Below are 25,184 nucleotides of genomic sequence, written 5' to 3'. Positions count from 1 at the left end.
GTGACACGTACCTTTCGTCAATGACGGACCCTTGCGCCTTCCTACATGCCTCCCCCTTTGTTCAACCCTGAAGGGGCGAACACACGCCAGACAGTGTACTCGGGACCGGGCATCCACGTTTCCCTGTAACCGGCCTGCCCTGTGTTCTACTGTTCTACTGTTTTTCAGCGACAAGAACCACCTGGTAACCCGAGAATTCCTCTCTTTGGCCTGGCTCATCCACTTGAGAGGGGAGTGATCGGTCACCAGACGGAACTTCCTCCCCAACAGATAATAGCGGAGAGACTCGAGTGCCCACTTGATGGCAAGGCACTCTCTCTCCTCTATACTGTACCGGGTCTCTGCTGGAGTGAGCTTATGGCTGAGGAAGGCAACGGGATGCTCCTCCCCGTTGACTTCCTGAGACATTACCGCACCGAGGCCTACTTCGGAGGCATCATTCTGTACCACAAATTCCCTCTTGAAGTCGGGCGTCACCAAAACCGGGAACCCACACAGGGCCAACTTCAAAGCAGAGAAAGCCTCTTCCGCCTGGTCATTCCAGCGGACTATCATGGACTTCCCTCCCTTTAAGAGCCCTGTCAACGGAGCCGCTAAATTGGCAAAATGGAGGACAAACCTCATGTAATAGCCCACCATTCCCAGGAACAACTTTACTTGTCTAGAGGTGGCAGGTTGGGGCCAATTCCGTATCGCCTCTATTTTGCTTACTTGGGGTTTAATGACTCCGTGCCCAATGGCATACCCAAGGTAATTAGTCTCTTCTAAGCCTATTACACATTTCTTTGGGTAAGCTGTTAGTCCCGCCTTACGAAGGGAGTCCACTACGGCCTGTACTTTGGGCAAGTGACTTTCCCAGTCGGTACTGTGAATGATAATATCGTCCAGGTAAGCCGAGGCGTACCGCTGATGTGGATGAAGTACAATATCCATTAGACGTTGGAAAGTGGCATGGGCGCCATGCAGGCCAAAGGGTAAGACATAATACTGGTACAGCCCCTCTGGTGTAATGAAGGCAGTTTTCTTTTTGGCAGCCTCCATCAAGGGTATCTGCCAGTACCCTTTGGTGAGGTCCAAAACAGAAAAATACCTAGCTTGGCCTAATTTCTCAGTTAGTTCATCTACCCAAGGCATTGGATATGCATCAAACTTTGATATTTCGTTTAATTTCCGAAAATCGTTACAAAATCGTAACGTCTCGTCTGGCTTGGGAATTAAGACTATAGGACTGACCCACTCACTTTTAGACTCCTCAATGACGTCCAGCCGCAACATGAGCTGCACTTCCTCCGAGATGGCTTTTTGCCGAGCCTCTGGTACCCTGTATGGCTTTGCCCAGATTTTTGCCTGAGGCTCAGTGACAATGTCATGTTGGGTTACGGAAGTGCGTCCTGGGAGGTCTGAGAACACATCCGTGTTCCTACAAACGAACTCCCTGATTTCCTGAGCCTGTTTAGAGGAGAGGCTGTCAGCAATTTTTATTGTGGCAACCACTTCTCTTGCATCAGACATAGGAGCCGGAATCTCTTGTCCAAGAAAGCCCTTCCGTACAGGTTTCCCTATCCTTCCAAGGTTTTAGTAAATTAACATGGTAAACCTGATCCGGCTTTTGCCTTCCCGGCTGGTGTACCTTGTAATTTACCTCTCCAATTTTTTCACGTACCTCGTTGTGCCCCTGCAACCTGGCTAGGAACTTACTGTCCATGGTTGACACCAAAACCCGATCACCCGGGTTAAAGTTCCGGACCCGAGCCTGCCGACTAGGCTCGCTGAGCAGCCTCCATATTTTCCCTGACAAAAGGCAAAACGGCCTCTATCCGCTGTTGCATCTTGGTAACATATTCAAGGATGCTTATATGCGGAGTGGGTTGTTGTTCCCACGCCTCTTTGGCTACGTCCAACAAGCCACGAGGATGCTTGCCATATAGCAATTCGAAGGGCGAGAACCCAGTAGAGACCTGGGGCACCTCTCGCACTGCGAACATGAGATAGGGCAGAAGAAGGTTCCAATCCTTTCCATCTTTGGTCACCACCCTTTTTAACATGGTTTTTAGTGTTTTGTTAAACCTTTCAACCAGTCCGTCCGTTTGTGGATGGTACACGGACGTCCGTAACAGTTTCATACGCAGCAACTTGCAGAGTTCCCTCATGACCTTGGAAATAAAAGGGGTCCCCTGGTCAGTCAGGACCTCTTTAGGTAGCCCCACTCGGGAGAACATCTCCATTAAATCTTTAGCTATAAGTTTCGCCGATGTATGTCGTAGTGGCACTGCCTCCGGGTACCGAGTAGCGTAATCAAGGACAACCAAAATGTGTTGGTGTCCCCTAGTGGACTTTGGCACAGGACTCACCAGGTCCATAGCGATTCGCTCAAACGGTACCTTGATGATCGGGAGGGGTACCAAGCTTGGGGCACAACCAACTGTTCAACGGATTCACCTCGCAGCTGATTTACCCGATACAACATATCCTGATGGACCACAAAACGGGGGAACACTGACTGCCCCTGGTTGTTGTGGTTCACCATCTATTATTAGTACATTTTCCCAGGCTCGGGATAAGGTTGGATCCCAGTGTTGCGCGGTACTAAAATTATCCCCTGACACATTGAGGTCTGCCAGCTCAGGCCCCAGTGGCAAGTCCTCCATGTCTCCCACCATTACACTCAGCAGGGTTGTCTCCTCCTCTTCCACCGAAGTGGCGGTCACCCCTACCGCTGGCCCTTTGGACTCAGGTTCCCAGGGTTCTGGACATCCCCCTGAACCGGGCCACTCTGCTAGGGTTACATCTGTCTCATGCGTATCAGTCACTCTCGGAACAGGCCACAGTGCCGTGAAACCTGGGAAGTCTCTCCCTAATATAAGTCCATAATGTAGGTTGGTTGCGACAGCCACCTCGCGGATCCACCTGCCGGAAACCGTAGACAGAGACACCATAGCAGTAGGATAGTCTTTTAAATCCCCATCTATAGACATGACTCTGACCTTACGGCCAGTGTACTTAGCGGAGCGTACCAGGGAAGCACTTACCAGGGTCAACAGACTTCCTGAGTCCAACAGAGCCTCCGCTGGAGGGTCTCCCACCTCAACCTGGCAGAGGTGGTTCAGAGACTCCTGAGCACCCACTGCACACAGTTTTCTGGCATATAATGATTGATGGAAGCCATAGTTCGTGTCCATGGGTTCCCCCTGACGTGGACAATCTGCTCGAACATGGCCAGGCTCCCAACACCGCCAGCAGAGTATTGGAGCAGGGTTCACAGGGGTTACATCCCGGGCAGGTTTGGTGGGCACCGGTTGCTGGGTCCGGGGTGGAGAGTTACGGGATTTGACTGCCCTCCCTTCTAACAGGACCCCCATGTAAGTTTCCGGGTAGCCTCATAGCACTCCACCAGGTCGACCATCTCCTGTGCATTACCTGGAGAGACCTGGCTGGAGACGGGGTGGCAGAGCCCTCCAGAACCTGTCTGCTAACAACCGGTCCAACATAGCAGTGGGGCTCAGCACGTCAGGTTGTAGCCATTTTTGCAACAGGTTGAGCAGGTCAAAATACTGGGGTCTCACGGGCTCTGCTGGGTTGAACCCCCACTAATGCACCCGCTGGGCCCAGACCAGCACATTCACCCCCAGTCTTGCCAAAATCTCCCCCTTTAGCTTTGCGTAGTCGGCCGCTTGATCATCCAGCAAGTCGAAAAACACCCGCTGTGACTCTGATGTCAGAAAAGGAGCGACGACCTCAGCCCACTGGTCTTGGGGCAGCTTTTCCCTGGTGGCCACTTTCTCATACATCGGGAGGTAGGTCTCGACGTCGTCTGCGGGGGTCATTTTAGGGATCGCTGCATGGACTGCTCCCCGGGCATCGTGTACGCTTGAGGTTGCCCCTGCTGTCTGCAAAGCCATTACATGTTGTAGCGGCAACTGGTTGGTCTCCTACTGCTGCTTATTAGCCCAGTGTTGCTGCAGGTTAGCCTACACGAGGGCATTCATTTCGTCACGTGACACCGATTTGAATCTAGCCGGTTTGATAAATGATATACAACTGTGTGCAAAACAAAAATATTTTGTCAATCTCGCCAGCCTCACTGCGCTTGCATGCATCCTCCACCAATTGTAGGGATTTTTTCTGGTAGGCAGGGTAAGCAGACACAATACAGAGGCAAATCCACGGTAGAAAAGCAAAAGTCAGTGGGCCAGATTTATCATGACTCTGACAGCTCACTCCACTTTCACATATGGCTAAAGTCAGTTTTAGCCAAGTCAGATTTATGAACGGCCCTTTAAGACTGTAATGAATGTGGTTTGACGGTAGCAGTTTATCCGTCAGTAAGCAGCTTTACAAAAGTCGCACATCTTTACGAAAAAGTCGCACGTCTTTACGAAAAAGTCGCATGTTCTATTAAAAAGTCTCATAAGATAAGCATGGTCCTCACTGGAGTGAAATTGCGCAATTTCTTGCGACTTTTTTGCGACTTTTTAAATAGTCTCAATAGTAAATCTGTCTAGAGATAAATTTACACAGAAAACTGGCGAGCATAGTGCAGAGCAGAAAAAAGTCGCAAATTTTTGCGCAGTTTTAGTGATCGCGCAAAAATGTGCGACTTTTTCACTCCATTATTCTGACTTGAGCTAATGATAAATCTGGCCCAGTGTTTATTCACACAAAAAGGCAGAAAATAAACACAATACTTGGCAGGGCTCTGGTGTTAATTCACACCGCAGGAATCCTCATGTTAATTCACACAGCAAAAGTCCACACAACTCAAAAACATGTCACCTGGAAGTCCACAGCAGGCTTTAGGCCTCTTTCACACGGGCGCCATTTTTTTTGCCCGGATAAGAGCCGGGTGCGTTGCGGGAAAATGCGCGATTTTTTCTGCGCAAGTGCAAAACATTGTCATGCGTTGCACTCGCGTGAGAAAAATCGCGCATGTTTGGTACCCAAACCCGAACTTCTTCATAGAAGTTCGGGCTTGGGATTGATGTTCTGAAGATTGTATTATTTTCCCTTATAACATGGTTATAAGCGAAAATAATAGCATTCTGAATACAGAATGCATAGTAAACCAGCGCTAGAGGGGTTAAAAAAAAATAAAAAATAATTTAACTCACCTTAGTCCACTTGCTCGCGAAGCCCGGCATCTCCTTCTGTCTTCGCTGCTGATGAACAGGACCTGGGGTGAGCTGCTCCATTAAATACAGGTTAAGGACCTTCGATGACGTCACTCCGGTCATCACATGGTACGTCACATGATCTTTTACCATGGTGATTCACCATGGTAAAAGATCATGTGATGACCGGAGTGACGTCATCGAAGGTCCTTAGGCTCTATTTAATGGAGTAGCTCACCCCAGGTCCTGTTCATCAGCAGCGGAGACACAAGGAGATGCCGGCTTCACGAGCAAGTGGACTAAGGTGAGTTAAAAAAAAATTTATTTTTTTTTAACCCCTCTAGCGCTGGTTTACTATGCATTCTGTATTCAGAATGCTATTATTTTCCCTTATAACCATGTTATAAGGGAAAATAATAATGATCGGGTCTCCATCCCGATGGTCTCCTAGCAACCATGCGTGCAAATCGCACGGCATCCGTACTTGCTTGCGGATGCCATCCGATTTTCACACACCCCATTCACTTCTATGGGGCCTGCGTCACGTCAAAATCAGAAAATATAGAGCATGCTGCGATTTCAACTGAACGCACAAGTGATGCGTTAAAAACATCGCTCATGTGCACAGCCCCATAGAAATGAATGGGTCAGGATTTAGTGCGGGTGCCATACGTTCGCCGCACGGATCGCACCCGCACGGAAAACTCGCCCGTGTGAAAGGGGCCTTAGGGTGCCTGGCTTCCAGCTGGCAGCTCTCAGCCTTGCAGTATGGCAGAACTCCTCAGCTCCCAAAACACAGAGCTCCACTATCACCCAGAGGTTCATTCCACACCCAGCTGAGCTGCTGGCTGGGTTTTTAAACCCTAGCCCAAAACCTGCTCTATGGCTGCTCCCAATAAGATCCAGCGAGGATTGGCTTTACAGTCACACTAAGTAAAACAGTGTCAGCGAGCACTAGCTGCCGTTGACACACAAAATTCCCGGGTTCCTATCTCACCAAGGCCAGGAACCTCGGTGACACGTACCTTCCGTCAATGACGGACCCTTGCGCCTTCCTACACTGTGTATGGTAGGAGTCTGGAATCACATGACTGGGTGCTATTCAGTGTATTCAGGACTTTGTTGTTCTTGTTGTGATTGGTACTGGGTGACCTGAAGTGTTGCATTGGGATGTAGTTACAGAGTGTATGCAGCGGAGCTGTTTCTGTGTATCTTACAATATAGGATCTGCTCGGTGGAGATTTTCTATATAAGATCCTTCTCCTGATTGACCCATCAAGGATGGACAGGGACAAGATGGCGGAGCGTATAATAAATCTCACCCAAGAGATCCTCTTCCGGCTTACTGGAGAGGTAAGAGATTCTGATGATGTCACATTGCATAATCTTATCTATATTACTAACAGATGGACATGACTGGAGAGGTGAGGGACTCTGAAGATGTAAGTAGTGATATTTATTACTGTGTCTTTCCATAACCAGGACTACACAGTGGTGAAGAAGACTTCTTTTGGGAGTTGTCAGGCCCCTGTGTCTGAAGAATGGGGAAAAACCCTGAGCCCAATCATGGGGCCTCCACCTCACCCCCTGATACATGAGAAAATCAATAGAGAGAAGATCCTAGAACTCACCAACAAGATGATTGAGCTGTTGACTGGAGAGGTGACACTGCTGGGAGTGCTAGGACATTATACAGGAAGCTATGAAGGGATCTGGGTGATGACTGTATAATTTTGTTGTCAGGTTCCTATAAGGTGTCAGGATGTCACCATCTATTTCTCCATGGAGGAGTGGGAGTATTTAGAAGAACACAAAGATCTGTACAAGGACATCATGATGGAGGATCATCGGCCCCTCACATCACTAGGTAGTCGAAAATACTAAATACACACGTCCTCTCATTATCTGTATGTAAGGAATTAATTCAGTCACTGGATGTGTTTCCTACAGTTAAGGAAGAGAGAAGAACAGCAGAGAGATGTCCCAGTCCTCCTCTTCCACAGGATGGTTCTGAAGAACATCACAATGTCCCACAGGATGATCAGGTAGATGGAGATATGGTCTCATGAAATGTCCCCTTTGATCTGTAGAAGACTGTGAAGATCTTGTGTTAATTTTTGTTTTATCCACCAGTATTATATGTGTTATCCTTGTATAATGAGAAAGGAGGAGATGGCAGGAGTACAGCTGACCATAGACATCACATGTAGTCTGGATCTTCTCAAATTTTCTAGTTATGGAGACTGCTGGTTGGAATAAGAAACTAAAAGGTTGGATTTATACAGAAGACCTGCAGATATTTGGGTCATATAATGCCCTCAATAGACAAGGGGACACTGCCTCCGACTTGAGAAGAAAAAGTTCAGTCTCCAGAAGCGTCAAAGCTTCTTTACTGGAAGAACTGTAAATCTGTGGAATAGACTTCCTCAGTACATGGTAACAGCAGGAACAGTGGACAGTTTTAAAAAGGGTTTAGATAAACTTAAAAGTAACCAACATTAATGTTTATGAAAATGTGTAGAAATCTGAGTATCACTTCCTTCTGGGATTCGCGTCCCCACCTATCCCTTGGTTTAATTTGATGGACTTATGTCTTTTTTCAACCCTATCAACTATGTTACCATGTAAGATATCTCCTGCTGTCTGGCCATTTTTGGTTGCCATTCTAATTACTGATCTTCCAAACGACTTCTCCAACAGTTTGATGACTTCTATAATATTTGTTTCACAGTTTGTGAATCCGGGCGAAGATCTGAACAATATTAATCCTACAAAGACATATGTGAGGGGTTATGAGCAAAGTATAGAGGACTTTCCTACAGATAAACGCCCAGGTGAGTAGTAACCACTAAATAAAGCAGAGAAGACCCACTAGATACTTTTAAAGATGGTTTTCTCCTCTATAGAAGAAGTGGAATAAACTGTGAATAAAATATAACTTTTCTTAATAACTATTAAAACTAAGTGGTGACCACTGCATGGAGACAAAAGTACCACTGAATAAATCAAAATAATATGGCTCCCATATGTCGCATTGACAGATTGGTCGTCATATAGTCTGAGAGTGATCAAACCAAAAATACAGTAGGGTATTTAATGGTCACTTACTTGAGCACCACACACTCTTCAAACAGCTGACTGGAGGGGGTGGCGGGAGTCAGAGGACTACCATTCAGATATTCTTATCTCTTCTGAGGATTAGTCATCACTAATTTACTACTGGAAACCCCCTTTAAGCTCTGTGTTCTGTCAGTTTGTTCAGCTGTATAGGTTTTTAATAAAACATTGCTGTGCTGAGAAATGACTAGAAAAAAAAACTTATACAAGAAACTCAAGGAGGTCTTGTTGTAAGGGTCTGTGCACATTCCCCTATTGATGCTTTGGCCATGCTGGAGCTTTTATGTTCTTCCAACGTTTCTATGGGCTTCTTCCGAAGGTCAGGTCTGACAGACTATTTAACCCCATTGGGGAGCAGACAATTTTTGGGTGTTAGTGAGCAAGTAACTACCCCCCCCCCTTTTTTTATCATTGCATTTTAAGAGTCACAGCTTGTTTTTATTTTTCTGTTGATGTAGTCATATGAGACCTTGCTTTTGTTCTGGGAAAAGTGAATATTTTTAACTGTTTTTGAAAAGAATAGAAAAAAAAACAGCAACTCCACAATTTTTTGTTTTCATTAGACCACTGGTTGCCATATTATGACAATTCTGCCCATTAGAGTAGGAACCTGACTATCATTAAACAGCTTAGCACCCTCACTAAGGTGCTAAGGGGTAAAAATAAAATAAATAAAAATAATGTGCTAATCCAAACTTACTTTTGCTCCAAAGCCAAAATTTCATGGCCATACTGGCACTCTTTTGGAATTTGCTGAAGTTTCTATAACTGGTGGGAGTATTTGAGATGGACACCCACTAATAGCACTGACTTAAAGGGAACCTGTCACCTGGATTTTGGGTATAAAGGTGAGGACATGGGCTGCTAGATCGCCACTAGCACATCTGCAATACCCAGTCCCCATAGCTCTGTGTGCTTTTATTGTGTAAAAAAATTGATTTGATACATATGCAAATTTACATGAGATGAGTCCTGTCCCTGAGATGAGTCGTCAGCTCTATACACAAAATCCCGGTGACAGGTTCCCTTTAACTAGAAAATAATATGGTAGACACACTGAAAAGTGAACCTTTGAAGATGCTGGCTTTAACACAAAAGTGGAAAACTACAGCCTAGTGACCTAACATTCTGATCTAATGGTTCTTGCTCTGAGATTATATATTAGGATCTGTTTTGCAAACCACTGCTCTAGTCAGTGAGGAATTGCCTTTTTCTACATTCATTGCAATTTATATTTAAATGTTGAGATAGAAATGTTATAACATATTAATATTATTTAAGGTTATATTATTCAAAAATAATACAAATTTAATTTTGGCAGCTGACTGCACCAGGAGCTCAGGACAGGGGATATCTTCACAACATACTATGCCTCAAAATGTATATGAACAACTCGTCATTATCCCAGATATATCCTCAGACTTTCACAGCAAAGATCCATCATCTGATTCTTTTCAATGGATCCGATCTTCTGATTTATCACAGACTGTTAAGCAAAACAAAGAACACAGAAGGGGTGAACATCAAAGATGGCAGAAGCAATTTTCATGTTCAGAATGTGGAAAAAGTTTTATCCAGAAATCAGACCTTGTTAAACATCTGAGAAGTCACGAAGGGCAAAAGCCATTTTCATGCTCACACTGTGAGAAATGTTATAGCAATGAATCAGATCTTATTAGACATCAGAGAATTCACACAGGGGGGAAGACATTTTCGTGTTCAGAATGTGGGAAATGTTTTCACCATAAATCAAATTTTGTTAGACATCAGAGAATTCACACAGGGGAGAAGCCATTTTCATGTTCAGAATGCGGAAAATATTTTACCCAGAAGCATGAACTTGTTATACATCAGAGAAATCACATAGGGGAGAAGCCATTTTCATGCTTAGTATGTGGGAAATATTTTAATCGGAAATCACATTTTGTTATGCATCAGAGAATTCACACGGGGGAGAAACCATTTTCATGTTCAGAATGCGAGAAATGTTTTAATGCTAAATCAGATCTTGTTATACATCATAGAACTCACACAGGGGAGAAGCCATTTTCATGCTCAGAATGCGAGAAATGTTTTATTGCTAAATCAGTTCTTGTTAGACATCAGAGAATTCACACAGGGAAGAAGCCATTTTCATGTTCAGAATGCGGGAAATATTTTATCCAGAAGCAAGACCTTGTTATGCATCAGAGAACTCACACAGGGGAGAAGCCATTTTCATGCTCAGAATGCGAGAAATGTTTTAATGCTAAATCAGATCTTGTTAGACATCAGAGAATTCACACAGGGGAGAAGCCATTTTCATGTTCAGAATGCAGAAAATATTTTACCCAGAAGCATGAACTTGTTATACATCAGAGAACTCACACAGGAGAGAAGCCATTTTCATGCTCAGTATGCGGGAAATGTTTTAATCGGAAATCAAATTATGTTATACATCAGCGAATTCACACAGGGGAGAAACCATTTTCATGTTCAGAATGTGAGAAATGCTTTAAGGCTAAATCAGATCTTGTTAGACATCAGAGAACTCACACAGGGAAGAAACCATTTTCATGTTGATAATGCAGTTAATATTTTACCCAGAAGCAAGAACTTGTTATACATCAAAAAACTCAAACCACGGAGAAGACATTTTCATGCTCAGAATGCGAGAAATGTTTCAATGCTAAATCAGAACTTGTTAGACATCAGAGAAATCACACAGGGGAGAAGCCATTATCATGCTCAGAATGCGAGAAATGTTTTAATGCTAAATCAGTTCTTGTTAGACATTAGAAAACTTATACAGGGGAAAAGCCAAAGCTCTCAAGTTGCAGTCCAAGCAAGGGAAATTAATTTAAAACACTAAATGATTATTGAGAAATGTATGTAATTACCAATAAATGTCTTATTTAAAAGCATATAGAAACTTATCACTTTGCTTTTAAGTTGGTGTAGAAAACAACATGAAAAGCACAATTAAAAAAAACGCACAAAACTTAACACTGTATTGTAGATTTTGGTGTGGAATTTTTGTGCATTTTAACAACTCAATCATAGTCCATGGTGAAACCACAATACAGCAATCGCGGATCCACACAAATAATTGACTTGCTGTGAATTTTTAAAGCGACACCATAGGTGAATTTCTGTGTGTACAAAATACCCACAGTGGTATATGAGATTTGTCAGGTCTCATTGATTTTGTGGGTGCTGTATTACACTGTAACCTGCAGTATGTGCGGTAGTATAAAATTTACAAGAATTGTCCAGATTGTTACGGTGGAATGAAAAAAAAAGTTGTTAAAAAATATATAACTGATTAGTTGTATATATATACACAGTACAGACCAAAAGTTTGGACACACCTTCTCATTCAAAGAGTTTTCTTTATTTTCATGACTATGAAAATTGTAGATTCGCACTGAAGGCATCAAAACTATGAATTAACACATGTGAAATTATATACATAACAAAAAAGTGTGAAACAACTGAAAATATGTCATATTCTAGGTTCTTCAAAGTAGCCACCTTTTGCTTTGATTACTGCTTTGCACACTCTTGGCATTCTCTTGTTGAGCTTCAAGAGGTAGTCACCTGAAATGGTTTTCACTTCACAGGTGTGCCCTGTCAGGTTTAATAAGTGGGATTTCTTTCCTTATAAATGGGGTTGGGACCATCAGTTGCCTTGTGGAGAAGTCAGGTGGATACACAGCTGATAGTCCTACTGAATAGACTGTTAGAATTTGTATTATGGCAAGAAAAAAGCATCTAGGTAAAGAAAAACGAGTGGCCATCATTACTTTAACCACCTTAGCCCCGCTAGCTGAAACACCCTTAATGACCAGGCCACTTTTTACACTTCTGCACTACACTACTTTCACCGTTTATTGCTCGGTCCTGCAACTTACCGCCCAAATGAATTTTACCTCCTTTTCTTCTCACTAATAGAGCTTTCATTTGGTGGTATTTCATTGCTGCAGACATTTTTACATTTTTTGTTATTAATCGAAATTTAACAAAATTTTTGCTAAAAAAAATGACATTTTTCACTTTCAGTTGTAAATTTTTTTTAAAAAACAACATCCCTATATAAATTTTTCACTAACTTTATTGTTCTACATGTCTTTGATTAAAAAAAAAATTGTTTGCGTAAAAAAAAAAATGGTTTGGGTAAAAGTTATAGCTTTTACAAACTGGTACAAAATGTGAATTTCTGCTTTTTGAAGCAGCTCTGACTTTCTGAGCACCTGTCATGTTTCCTGAGGTTCTACAATGCCCAGACAGTAGAAAAACCCCACAAATGACCCCATTTCGGAAAGTATACACCCTAAGGTATTCGCTGATGGGCATAGTGAGTTCATAGAACTTTTTATTTTTTGTCACAAGTTAGCGGTAAATTGTGATTTATTTTTTTTTCTTACAAAGTCTCATATTCCACTAACTTGTGACAAAAAATAAAAACTTCCATGAACTCACTATGCCCATCATGAAATACCTTGGGGTGTCTTCTTTCCAAAATGGGGTCACTTGTGGGGTAGTTATACTGCCCTGGAATTTTAGGGGCCCAAATGCGTGCAAAGTAGTTTGCAATCAAAATGTGTAAAAAATGGCCTGTGAAATCCAAAAGGTGCTCTTTGGAATGTGGGCCCCTTTGCCCACCTAGGCTGCAAAAAAGTGTCACACATCTGGTATCGCCGTACTCAGAAGAAGTAGGGCAATGTGTTTTGGGGTGTCTTTTCACATATACCCATGCTGGGTGAGAGAAATATCTCGGCAAAAGACAACTTTTCCCATATTTTTATACAAAGTTGGCATTTGACCAAGATATTTATCTCATCCAGTATGGTTATATGTAAAATGACACCCCAAAACACATTGCCCAACTTCTCCTGAGTACGGCAATACCACATGTGTGACACTTTTTTGCAGCCTAGGTGGGCAAAGGTGCCCACATTCCAAAGAGCACCTTTCGGATTTCACAGGCCATTTTTTACAGATTTTGATTGCAAACTACTTTGCGCGCATTTGGGCCCCTAAAATGCCAGGGCAGTATAACTACCCCACAAGTGACCCCATTTTGGAAAGAAGACACCCCAAGGTATTTCATGATGGCATAGTGAGTTCATGGAAGTTTTTTTTTGTCACAAGTTAGTGGAATATAAGACTTTGTAAGAAAAAAAGAAAAAAATCATCATTTTCCGCTAACTTGTGACAAAAAATAAAACATTCTAGGAACTCGCCATGCCCTTCACGGAATACCTTGGGGTGTCTTCTTTCCAAAATGGGGTCACTTGTGGGGTAGTTATACTGCCCTGGCATTTTAGGGGCCCTAATGCGTGAGAAGTAGTTTGAAATCAAAATCTGTAAAAAATGCCCTGTGAAATCCGAAAGATGCTCTTTGGAATGTGGGCCCATTTGCCCACCTAGGCTGCAAAAAAGTGTCACACATGTGGTATCGCCGTACTCAGGAGAAGTTGGGGAATGTGTTTTGGTATGTCATTTTACATATACCCATGCTGGGTGAGAGAAATATCTCGGCAAAAGACAACTTTTCCCATTTTTTTAATACAAAGTTGACATTTGACCAAGATATTTATCTCACCCAGCATGGGTATATGTAAAATGACACCCCGAAACACATTCCCCAACTTCTCTTGAGTACGGCGATACCACATGTGTGACACTTTTTTGCAGTGTAGATGCGCAAAGGTGCCCAAATTCCTTTTAGGAGGGCATTTTTAGACTTTTTTTGTTTTTTCTGACAAAGTCTCACTTTCCGCTAACTTGGGACAAAAATGTCAATCTTTCATGGACTCAATATGCCCCTCAGTGAATACCTTGGGGTGTCTTCTTTCCAAAATGGGGTCATTTGTGGGGTGTTTGTACTGCCCTGGCATTTGAGGGTCTCCGCAATCATTACATGTATGGCCAGCATTAGGAGTTTCTGCTATTCTCCTTATATTGAGCATACAGGTAATGAGATTTTTTTTTCTGTTCAGCCTCTGGGCTGAAAGAAAAAATTTAACGGCACAGATTTCTTCATTCACATTGATCAATGTGGATGAAAAAATCTCTGCCCAAAAAAAAAAAAGGAGGGAAAGGCGTCTGCCAGGACATAGGAGCTCGTATGCCCTGGCAAACCCGATTTCTCCATTCACATCAATCGATGTGGATGAATAAATCATTGCCGGGATTATTATTATTTTTATATACAAAGTGTTTGCCAAAGCATATGAACACCGCCGCCTCCTCAGCTCATAAGCAAACGTATATTTTACTGCAGAGGAGAAATCTCATCTCCCAGCGCCGCATACACCGACTTTTGTGTAATCTGACAGCAGCGCAATGCTTCTGTCAGAATGCACATCAGTGCTGCAGCTAGTCGATCGGTTGGTCCACCTGGAAGGTAAAAAAAAAAAAAAAAAAAACAGGCCGCAACGCAATACATTTTATTGACTTTATAATAACCTTTGAACAGAACATATAAACTTTATTTAACTTTTGGAACTGAACGTTAACTTTTTTGCTTACTGGTGTTTTTTTTTTTTTTTGTTTTTTTTTTACCTTTATAGGACAAACCTCTCCTTCCCCATGGGACAATGTGCAAAGCGCCCAAAGATGTGGCAAAGTGCATTATGCACTTTGTCCCAGGTGAAAGGAGAGGTTTGCAGCAGCTGTGTGTGAATGGGCACTAATAGCCCTGTGTAGCTGTTCTGTGAGATGTGATCCCTATGCTAAGTGTACCTGTGTGTGGTAGTTCCGGAAACACTCCCCTAAGCATAGGGCAGGGTTATCAGGGCAGTTAGGACAGAAATAGCGGGTGTCACGCCTTATTCCACTCCTGCTACAGACACAACATCTTTTTCGGGGTGACGGTTGGGTTGAGGTACCAGCAGCGACATTGGGGAAATGTCGCTCGTGTAGACGGCTAACTACACTGGTGGATGGGGCCACGGAACCTCCTGGATACAGGAGGTTCTCGATGATCTCTTCCTGAAATTTGAAGAAGGATCCTGTTCTCCCAGCCTTACTGTAGAGAACAAAACTATTATATGCAGCCAATTGAATCAAATATACAGACACCTTCTTATACCAGCGTCTGGTGCTTCGGGAAACTAAATACGGAGCCAACATCTGGTCATGGAAGTCCACCCCTCCCATGTGAAGGTTATAGTCGTGGACTGAGAGGGGCTTTTCAATGACACTGGTTGCTCTCTCAATTTGGATTGTCGTGTCTGCGTGAATGGAGGAGAGCATGTAAACGTCACGCTTGTCTCTCGATTTCACCACAAGCAGTTCTTGGTTACACAAGGCAGCCCTCTCCCCCCTTGCAAGACGGGTGGTAACGAGCCATTGGGGGAAGCCCGCGCGACTAGTTCGCGCTGTGCCACAGCAGCCAATCTGCCTGAAGAGGGCCACACTTGTGTAGAAATTGTCCACATAAAGATGGTACCCCTTGCCAAATAAGGGTGACACCAAGTCCCAGACTGTCTTTCCACTGCTCCCCAGGTAGTCAGGGCAACCGACCGGCTCCAGGGTCTGATCTTTGCCCTCATAGATCCGAAACTTGTGGGAATAGCCTGTGGCCCTTTCACAGAGCTTATACAATTTGACCCTATACCGGGCGTGCTTGCTTGGGATGTATTGTTTGAAGCCAAGGCGCCCGGTAAAATGTATTAGGGACTCGTCTACGCAGATGTTTTGCTCAGGGGTATACAAATCTGCAAATTTCTGGTTGAAGTGGTCTATGAGGGGCTGAATTTTGTGGAGCCGGTCAAAAGCTGGGTGGCCTCTGGGACGGGAGGTGGTGTTGTCGCTAAAGTGCAGGAAACGCAGGATGGTCTCAAATCGTGTCCTGGACATAACAGCAGAGAACATGGGCATGTAATGAATTGGGTTCGTGGACCAATATGACCGCAATTCATGCTTTTTGGTTAGACCCATGTTGAGAAGAAGGCCCAGAAAAATTTTAATTTTGGAAACTTGGACTGGTTTCCACCGGAAAGGCTGGGCATAAAAGCTTCCCGGGTTGGCGGATATAAATTGAGTGGCATACCGATTTGTTTCTGCCACAACTAAGTCCAAGAGCTCCGCAGTCAAGAACAGCTAAAAAAATCCAAGGGCCGAACCGATCTGAGCTGTCTCAACCCGAACTCCAGACTGGGCGGTAAAAGGGGGAACTACAAGTGCGGCTGAAGTTGGGGACTGCCAATCAGGGTTTGCCAGCACCTCAGGGATTCTAGGGGCTCTACGGGCCTGTCTGTGCAGTGGCTGCAACGGGTTAACTACTGCACGTGCCACCATACCAGCTTCAACTGCCCTTCTGGTGCTCGCCACTTCACCATGTTGTACGGCAGTGCTGGTACTAGGTCCAGGATGGGCTGCTCTGCTGGTGTATGCCTCACCACGTGATCTGACAGCGCCAGCCCCACTCTGCTGCCCTTGAAGCGGATCCTGCGCAACCTGTGGTCTAGCGACACAGGGCCAGGTACGCCTGGTGCTATCAGGGACCTCAACCTCCTTGTCTGAACTTTGAGTCAGACTGCCACTGCTTTCTACAGGTTCATATTCTGACCCGCTAGATTCATCAGATGAGGGTTCCCATTGCTCATCCGACAGAATACCCCCTGTTTGACATTTGGACTACTAAATTTAGGGGTATTCCCTGAGACTGCCCAAGAAAAAAAGCAAGCCTGTCTTACAAATGGGAGGCTAGCGAAGTACCAGAGGCCGCTGCGGTTGATAAAAAATATCAAAACTGATTTATTTTTTTTCGCCGCAGCACTTGTAAAGTGATTGTGCAGTGATGAAAAAAAAATGTGGGCGTGGGTGAACGCATGTGTGGGCTACCGATCAGGCCTGATCGGGCAAACACTGCATTTTGTGTGGAGGGCGAACTAAGGTGACACTAATACTATTATAGATCTGACTGTGATCAGTTTTGATCACTTACAGATACTATAAAAGTACAAAAGCTGATTAGCGATATGCTAATCAGCGAATAAGTGACTGCGGTGCGGTGGGCTGGGCGCTAAACGATCGCTAAACTACCTAACCAAGGGGCCTAAACTATCCCTAAAACCTAACAGTCAATACCAGTGGGAAAAAAAATGACAGTTTACACTGATCACTTTTTACCTTTCACTAGTGATTGACAGGGGCAAGAAGGGGTGATCAAGGGGTTAATTGGGGTGCTGGGGGGTGATCTGGGGCTAAGGTGTAGTGTTTAGTGCTACTCACTGTGATGCCTGCTCCTCTGCTGAGACCAACCGACGAAAAGGACCAGCAGAGGAGCAGGGAAGCCATTTAACACATTATATTTACAAATATAATGTGTTAACTGGCTTCTGAATGGAGATTTTAAAAATCGCCAGCCTGCCAGCAACGATCATTGGCTGGCAGGCTGGTGACGAAATAGTGCTTGAACTTTTGCCGGCCCGCGATGCGCCTCGCGAGATGACGCACGTATGCGTCCAGAAGTAATGAATCGACCGCCTCCAGGACGCATCCGTGCGTTAGCGGTTAAGAAATGAAGGTCAGTCAGTCCGAAAAATTGGGTAAACTTTGAAAGTGTCCCCAAGTGCAGTCACAAAAACCATCAAGCGCTACAAAGAAACTGGCTCACATGCGGACCACCCCAGGAAAGGAAGACCAAGAGCCACCTCTGCTGCGGAGGATAAGTTCATCCGAGTCACCAGCCTCAGAAATCGCAGGTTAACAGCATCTCAGATTAGAGACCAGGTCAATGCCACACAGAGTTCTAGCAGCAGACACATCTCTAGAACAACTGTTAAGAGGAGACTGTGTAAATCAGGCCTTCATGGTAGAATATCTGCTAGGAAACCACTGCTAAGGACAGGCAACAAGCAGAAGAGACTTGTTTGGGCTAAAGAACACAAGGAATGGACATTAGACCAGTGGAAATCTGTGCTTTGGTCTTATGAGTCCAAATTTGAGATCTTTGGTTCCAACCACCGTGTCTTTGTGCGACGCAGAAAAGGTGAATGGATGGACTCTACATGCCTAGTTCCCACTGTGAAGCATGGAGGAGGAGGTGTGATGGTGTGGGGGTGCTTTGCTTGTGACACTGTTGGGGATTTATTCAAAATTGAAGGCATACTGAACCAGCATGGCTACCACAGCATCTTGCAGCGGCATGCTATTCCATCCGGTTTGCGTTTAGTTGGACCATCATTTATTTTTCAACAGGACAATGACCCCAAACACATCTCCAGGCTGTGTAAGGGCTATTTGACCATGAAGGAGAGTGATGGGGTGCTGCACCAGATGACCTGGCCTCCACAGTCACCGGACCTGAACCCAATCGAGATGGTTTGGGGTGAGCTGGACCGCAGAGTGAAGGCAAAAGGGCCAACAAGTGCTAAGCATCTCTGGGAACTCCTTCAAGACTGTTGAAAGACCATTTCAGGTGACTACCTCTTGAAGCTCATCAAGAGAATGCCAAGAGTGTGCAAAGCAGTAATCAAAGCAAAAGGTGGCTACTTTGAAGAACCTAGAATATGACATATTTTCAGTTGTTTCACACTTTTTTGTTATGTATATAATTTCACATGTGTTAATTCATAGTTTTGATGCCTTCAGTGTGAATCTACAATTTTCATAGTCATGAAAATAAAGAAAACTCTTTGAATGAGAAGGTGTGTCCAAACTTTTGGTCTGTACTGTGTATATATATACAACTAATCAGTTATATATTTTTTAACAACTTTTTTTTTCATTCCACCGTAACAATCTGGACAATTCTTGTAAATTTTAATTCCATGGGACAGGAAACGAGCGCCCTCTGCCTCCCGGCCGCTGAGTATAAGTAGGGGAGGAACTCCTCCCACAATTTCAGGCTGTACACAGCCTTCACTATTTGTGGTAGGAGCTGAGCGAGGGACAGAAGAGGCATGCCTACATACTGCCCCGACCTATCTGGCTGGAGTGTGCCCGGAGCCAGAGACGAGGTAAGGCCTAAATATTTGGGCAAAATAATGACGACTGGCACAGTGTAGGGTGCAACAGTTTATTGAGCAAATGAAACCTACAGTGCTAAAAAACAAAAGGCTCTAGATATTTCGACCTGGGGATTAGGAATATACCTTGCGTAAAATGACGACCGCCAGCGATCCATCTTACGGATCACATGAACTGGACGCTGTAGAAGCTGCTCCTATCCGGAAGGAGTGCCCGGAGATCGAACTAGGATTGTATCCCAACCCTGTCGCTAGTGTGTGTACGTTGGAGATGAAAAGTGCAGAAGAAAGGGGCCTACCGTCTATCGGGAGCAATGGGCCGTCTAAGGCAGTAGACTGGGGTGAGGCTTAAAGTTCCTTGAGAACCTTGATGGGACACCAGCAATTGGATGTGGGGAAGAACTCTAGTTCGGGCGGACCTGCCTGGTTAGTTTTGGTGGATGAAATGGACAGCATGAAATGGTTCTCATGCCAGACAAGATGCCGCCTGAGGAGGGTTGAACGGCTGACCGAGCCGCAGGTGAACTCCCCAGGCCTAAGGAACCCATAGAACCCGAGGTACATGGCCGCTTTGGTGATGATGCTGACCGAGTGCCCAAAAGGAAGACCGTCCAGGGCTACAGACAACTTGCGGAATAACTCACTTGAGACCAGTTGCCTGCGAACCTGAACCCCCGTGCTATCCTTCTGAATACCCCTGAAAGTAGCTTTAATGGCATGATTAGCCAAAATGGACTTGCCAGAGGGGTCACTGAGCATCCGATGGTGCTGGATACCTGCCAGATACAGCTTGATGGTATTGAAAGATAGGTGGCGGTGAGAATGACAATGAGCTATGAATGCCATGAGGAAAGTGACTTCGTCCAAATCCCCCTGAGGATGGGTGTCTACAAACTGACGAAAGACCTTGAACCCGACAATATAGTTCCTGACGGTATTGGTGGCTAAAGAATGCTGAACTAAAATCTGTGCGGAGGCTACCAGGGACCCTAGTGCAACAGGAGGGAGCTGAATGGCGGAGCTGGAGTACCGACAAGGTCTGCCTCTGGTAATTCCTGAAAAAAGATGGCGTAGTTAAAGCGGGATAAAGCATCGGCCGCGACATTCTTTGCCCCCTAGATATGAAATGCGAAAAAATGAAAATTAAACTGCAAGGACAGCCAAACTAACTTACGCAGGAGGGACATGATTTTCTGAGACTTTGCCCTCCCTTTCGTGATGATGTCTACCAACACCTGGCTGTCTGTCATAAAAATCACCGACTTGTTGGCCCAGAGTGAACCCCAAACTTGGGCGGCTGCCACTATCGGGTATAGCTCCAATAATGGGGATGACTTCAGAGAACTGGCGTCTGATATGAATTCCACCGGCCAACTGCCAACAAACCAGTGGGGATGGAATATGGCCGCGAACCTGCGATACGCCGCGGCGTCGGTGAAGACCGTGGGGGACGCGGAATCCGGGGAAGGTACAAACAGGGAAATGCCGTTCCACCTGGCAAGGAATGATTGCCACATTTGGAGGTCCGCCATGGCATGCCTGTCCAGTTGGACGGTGGAATCCTGATCCGGAGCTGAAAGGAGGAGACTGAGGAGCCTAGAAGTGAAAGATCTGCCCTGGGGCATGATCCTGAAGGCAAAGTTTAGGGAACCTAACAGCGACTGGAGCTCCCGCTTGGACAGGACCCTGGACAAAGCCACGGAGGAGACAGCGGCCTGGATCTTTGCGAGCTTCGCCATGGGGAGGCTGGCCTCCATGCGGACAGAATCGAGGATGATGCCCAAGAAAGTAATCCTGGTACCTGGCCCCTCAGTCTTTGCTGCCGCCACGGTAACCTCTAGCCTGGTGAATAGCTGGAGCAAACTCGCCAAGCCCGTAGGGTCACCCTGGGGGCTCTGGACGATCAGGAAATCGTCGAGATAATGGATGACCATGTCCAAACCCCCGTGATGAACCAGGATCCAATGCAAGGCGCATGAGAATCTATCAAACAGCCACGGGCTGCTCTTAGATCCGAAGGTGAGCCGGTTGGCAAAGTAATACCCGTCTGCCCAATGCAAGTCATAATATTTCCATAGCTGGGGAAGGATAGGGAGCAACTTAAACGCGTCCGCTATGTCGGCCTTGGCCAACCAAGCCCCTTCCCCAGCCAGCAAGATATACTGGATGGCCTCATTGATGGATGAGTACCTCATGGAGAATTCTTCGGATGGAATTAAAGAATTCAAACTGGGAATGGGGGACATGTGAGGAGCAGAGAAATCGTAAATTAATCGCCTTTTATTGGAGGACTGCTTGGTAACCAGGCCAATCGGATTCACCCTCCAAGTCGCGAAGGGGATAGACCTTAACGGGCCCAACAGGAACCCCTTCCGGACTTCCGCTTGCAACAGGGTATCTACTGCCGCCGGCTCCTAAGTAGCCGACAGCAAGTTCCTTCCTTCCCAAGAAACTTGAGGGAGGGGAATGAAACCCGTGTGAAAACCTCTCTCGAATCCGGAGAGAAGGAACTGGGACAACTGGCGGTCAAGATGGTCCTGCAAAAGAACGCCCAAGAGCTCGATGTTGATGTCGGCTAGTCATAGGGTCTTGTGCTGCCTTTTCGGGCAGCTAGGACGAGGATGGGCCCTAAAACAGAGAAAGCAGATATGCAAAGCTCTGCAACTAATAAACCCGCAACCGCCTCAATTGAAATTGTTAGACTTGACTCTGTCCCAGATAAGTGATAGGTCTACCCAACTTATCGGTTGAGGCCTGGAACCGCTGGGCGCCGGAGCGACCTGGAAGGGAACCCTCCCGGGCCGGGGTGGGTAGGTTGGGGCACCAGTTTGTGGTATGTTGGATTGACTGGCAAGCCGCACAAGTAAGAGCCCTTAAACCGGCGAAATGCCGACAGAAGAGCTCCATGTCGAGGTTTGCCCAGTCAGTGATAAACTGAAACTGGGCGATAGCTGCAGCTGCCTTGGGCGAGAATGACCTGTGGTAGTCATAAAAGTTTGTACCACCATACTTGTACCCTAGGTCGGTAATACGGTACAAGTATGAGTCCAACTCCTCACGCCTGAGCGGCTGGACCAAGCAGATGGTGTCTCTGTAGAGGCTGAAAGCAAGTACAAATTCAGGAATTGACAGTTTACGATTTAGGCGAGCGTCCTTGGCCCTGAGAACAACCGACACCTCCCCACAATTAATTATCTTGTTCTCAGAAACGTCCTGGGACGCAATGAGAATAGATGGCAGATTATTTTCCCGCTAGAATATCACTTTTTAATTTCTCTGGGATAAAATGCGAGGGAGCGATCTGAGGGCTGGCACAGACCGTACCTGGAGCCGCGTCCTGAGAAGTGGAAGGAATGGGTGGTGGAGCTGGAGATGGTGGCGCCACCGGAGGCCGGGAATCCAATTCCCCCATTCTGGCTTGAATATTTGCCACCGAAACGGCCAGACTGCCGATGGTGGACTGCAACTGCAGCAGGGACAGCTGAATAGAAGAGAGAGAGGGCTGTTCGTTTGAACCCTCTGGCTCCATCATCAGGAGACAGTAGAGCTCCGCCTTCCTTGCTGATGCGGGATGATGGATTCCTCTCCTAATAGGCTCCGCAATGAGTTTAGGAATTGTCCATTTACGAAGGGACGGGTTACTGGCGCATCCCAATACCGAAGACCCGGGTAATAAAACATTGTCATCCGCCTCTGATGCTTGGGACATCTTTTAGTCTGCGTGGGAAAGAGGTAAGCATATATACAAGTAATTTTAAAGACTCCCCCCATTTTTATTTTTTTTTGACGAGCGGTGGCAGGGTGACCGGGCGAGAGTGGTGAGGGAACAGAAACAAACGTGGCATAGAAATAATCGCAAACCTACCCGAACCAACAGTCAGCCCTGACTAATTCTCTGGCGGCACTGGAGACCTAGAAATGGAAGCTTGTGATGAATAAGGGAAAACCCTGAGCAGCGGAGGAGCGCATGACGCTACTCGGTTTTGACCTTACCTGGAACCTGGCACCGTGGAGTGACCGGACACGGAGGAGCACTGCGACACGACCGGAATTGGACTGGAATTCTGGAGGCCTGAGGCCCTGTTTATATGAAAAAACAAGCTTGCATTGACACGAGACCCGGAGAGGGGTGTGACCTGGTGGCACCGGATTGACCCGAGCGAATCAGGAAATCATACATGCGGAACACGAACCGAGTAAACAGGAACCAACTGGACACTGCTAAAAAAAAACCTGAGCGTTTCAGGCAAATACACAGAACCTGAGCGATTCAGGCAAATACAACGAATCCTGAGCGGTTCAGGCAAATACATCGAATTCTGAGCGATTCAGGCAATCACATACACTTTTTCATGGAGAAAAACATAAACCTGGGTGAGTCGGGCATTACTTTAAACCTGAGCGGATCCGGCACTTACCTACACCCTGAGAGAAAAAGGCAATTACCAGAACCTGAGCGAATCGGGCAAATACAAGAAACCTGAGCGATTCGGGCAAATACATGAAACCTGAGCAATTCAGGCAATTACATAGAACCTGAGCGATTCAGGCCATTACATAAAACCTGAGCGATTCAGGCAATTACATAAAACCTGAGCGATTCAGGCAATTTACATAGAACCTGAGCGATTCAGGCAACCACATGAACCCGAGCGATTGAGGTGATTACATGAACCTGACACAGGATTCATCATGATATCACCCATCAGGACCTGTGCAAATCGGGCAACAACATGATTGATACTTGACCTGAAGAAATGGGATCCAGACAAAACAATAGACCTGAGCGAATCAGGGACCAATGTAGCAATGTTAAGCAGATAGACTGAGCAAATTTGGTAGCAATGGATGATTGACACGTGGCCTGAGTGATGGCAGGAGCCGATGACATGCCCGAGAGGTGGTTTTAGCATTTCAGCTGGTGACAATGAAACGCATCTGGCCGACGCGGTATGTCACATCAAAAGCTAAAGCGTGTCCTAGGCGGGACGTGACCGGGAGGTCTAAGAGAACCTTAACCCAAGCGAACAGAACCTGAGCCTATGGAAGACAAGTGGCCTGGCCTAAACGGCCGGGTACTGTGGCCACGACAAGCACCTGGGCGACCAAGGGAAGAGGAAAACTTAACCTGGCAGGCCAGGAAGGAGAACAACCGCACCCTCTTCTGCCGGTGACAATATGACCGGTGCGGGGATAATGCAACCCGGCTCAGGAACCCCTGTATAAGACGCAGTGGGGCCGAGACCCGCCGGTGGAGGAAAACTGAGTGGGCTGCTGGGACCCCACCCCCTAGGAAGGCATGGACCATTCCGCCGGCCGCGAGTACCTGCGGACTAACCTGGCCTGGCTGAGCGCCAGGCTGCCTGGAGGGGATGCCGCCTGGATACTGGATCGGAGCCGACCATCCGGTGCTTGGAGGGCCCCACAGGCTGCAGAGCGCGTCCGGCCGTGAAGTCGAATCACAGGAGGTGAAGCGCTCGGTAGCTACGGGGAGGCAGGGGCAGGATGGAAGCGCCGAAGATCTTACTTACCGCGGCCACCGCATGCTGCAGGGACCAAACCGGAAGCTGCCGAGACCAGAAGTGACGTCGCGATCGCTCGCCGAGCTAGGAACAGAAGCACAGGAAACGAGCGCCCTCTGCCTCCCGGCCGCTGAGTATAAGTAGGGGAGGGAGCTCCTCCCACAATTACAGGCTGTACACAGCCTTCACTATACATATATATATATATATATATATATATCCATAGAAAAAGTCAGGCAGCACTCCCTTGATATACCTTGTAAGGTGCCCGCGGTGGTCCCTCGAACTAGGACTTAAACAGCCACGAAAATCCGCAGCACTCCTTGAAGTATAAAGAAATGTGTAGTTTTATTCACACATGTCAAAATTAGACAACGATTCAGTTCTCTCACAGAACCTTTCTCAAGCCACCTGACTTGAGAAAGGTTCTGTGAGAGAACTGAAACGTTGTCTAATTTTGACATGTGTGAATA

At 46.0% G+C, this 25,184-nt stretch overlaps 1 protein-coding gene across 1 annotated transcript in view; it reads left to right on the top strand.

Moving 5' to 3' along the window:
• LOC122941924 (zinc finger protein 84-like) overlaps positions 1-25,184 on the top strand; it is a 55,736-nt gene that overhangs the window by 5,799 nt on the left and 24,753 nt on the right. The window contains exons 2-7 of the mRNA XM_044299423.1: positions 6,333-6,461; positions 6,591-6,770; positions 6,852-6,975; positions 7,059-7,153; positions 7,840-7,942; positions 9,547-10,782. Of these exons, the coding sequence (XP_044155358.1) occupies positions 6,333-6,461; positions 6,591-6,770; positions 6,852-6,975; positions 7,059-7,153; positions 7,840-7,942; positions 9,547-10,782 (1,867 nt within the window). The remainder of the gene's footprint in view (positions 1-6,332; positions 6,462-6,590; positions 6,771-6,851; positions 6,976-7,058; positions 7,154-7,839; positions 7,943-9,546; positions 10,783-25,184) is intronic.

Source organism: Bufo gargarizans, chromosome 6, assembly GCF_014858855.1.
Source record: "Bufo gargarizans isolate SCDJY-AF-19 chromosome 6, ASM1485885v1, whole genome shotgun sequence".
NCBI classification, from domain to species: domain Eukaryota; kingdom Metazoa; phylum Chordata; class Amphibia; order Anura; family Bufonidae; genus Bufo; species Bufo gargarizans.
Note: the sequence above shows the minus strand (reverse complement) of the source record. Positions and strands in the feature narration are given on the sequence as shown.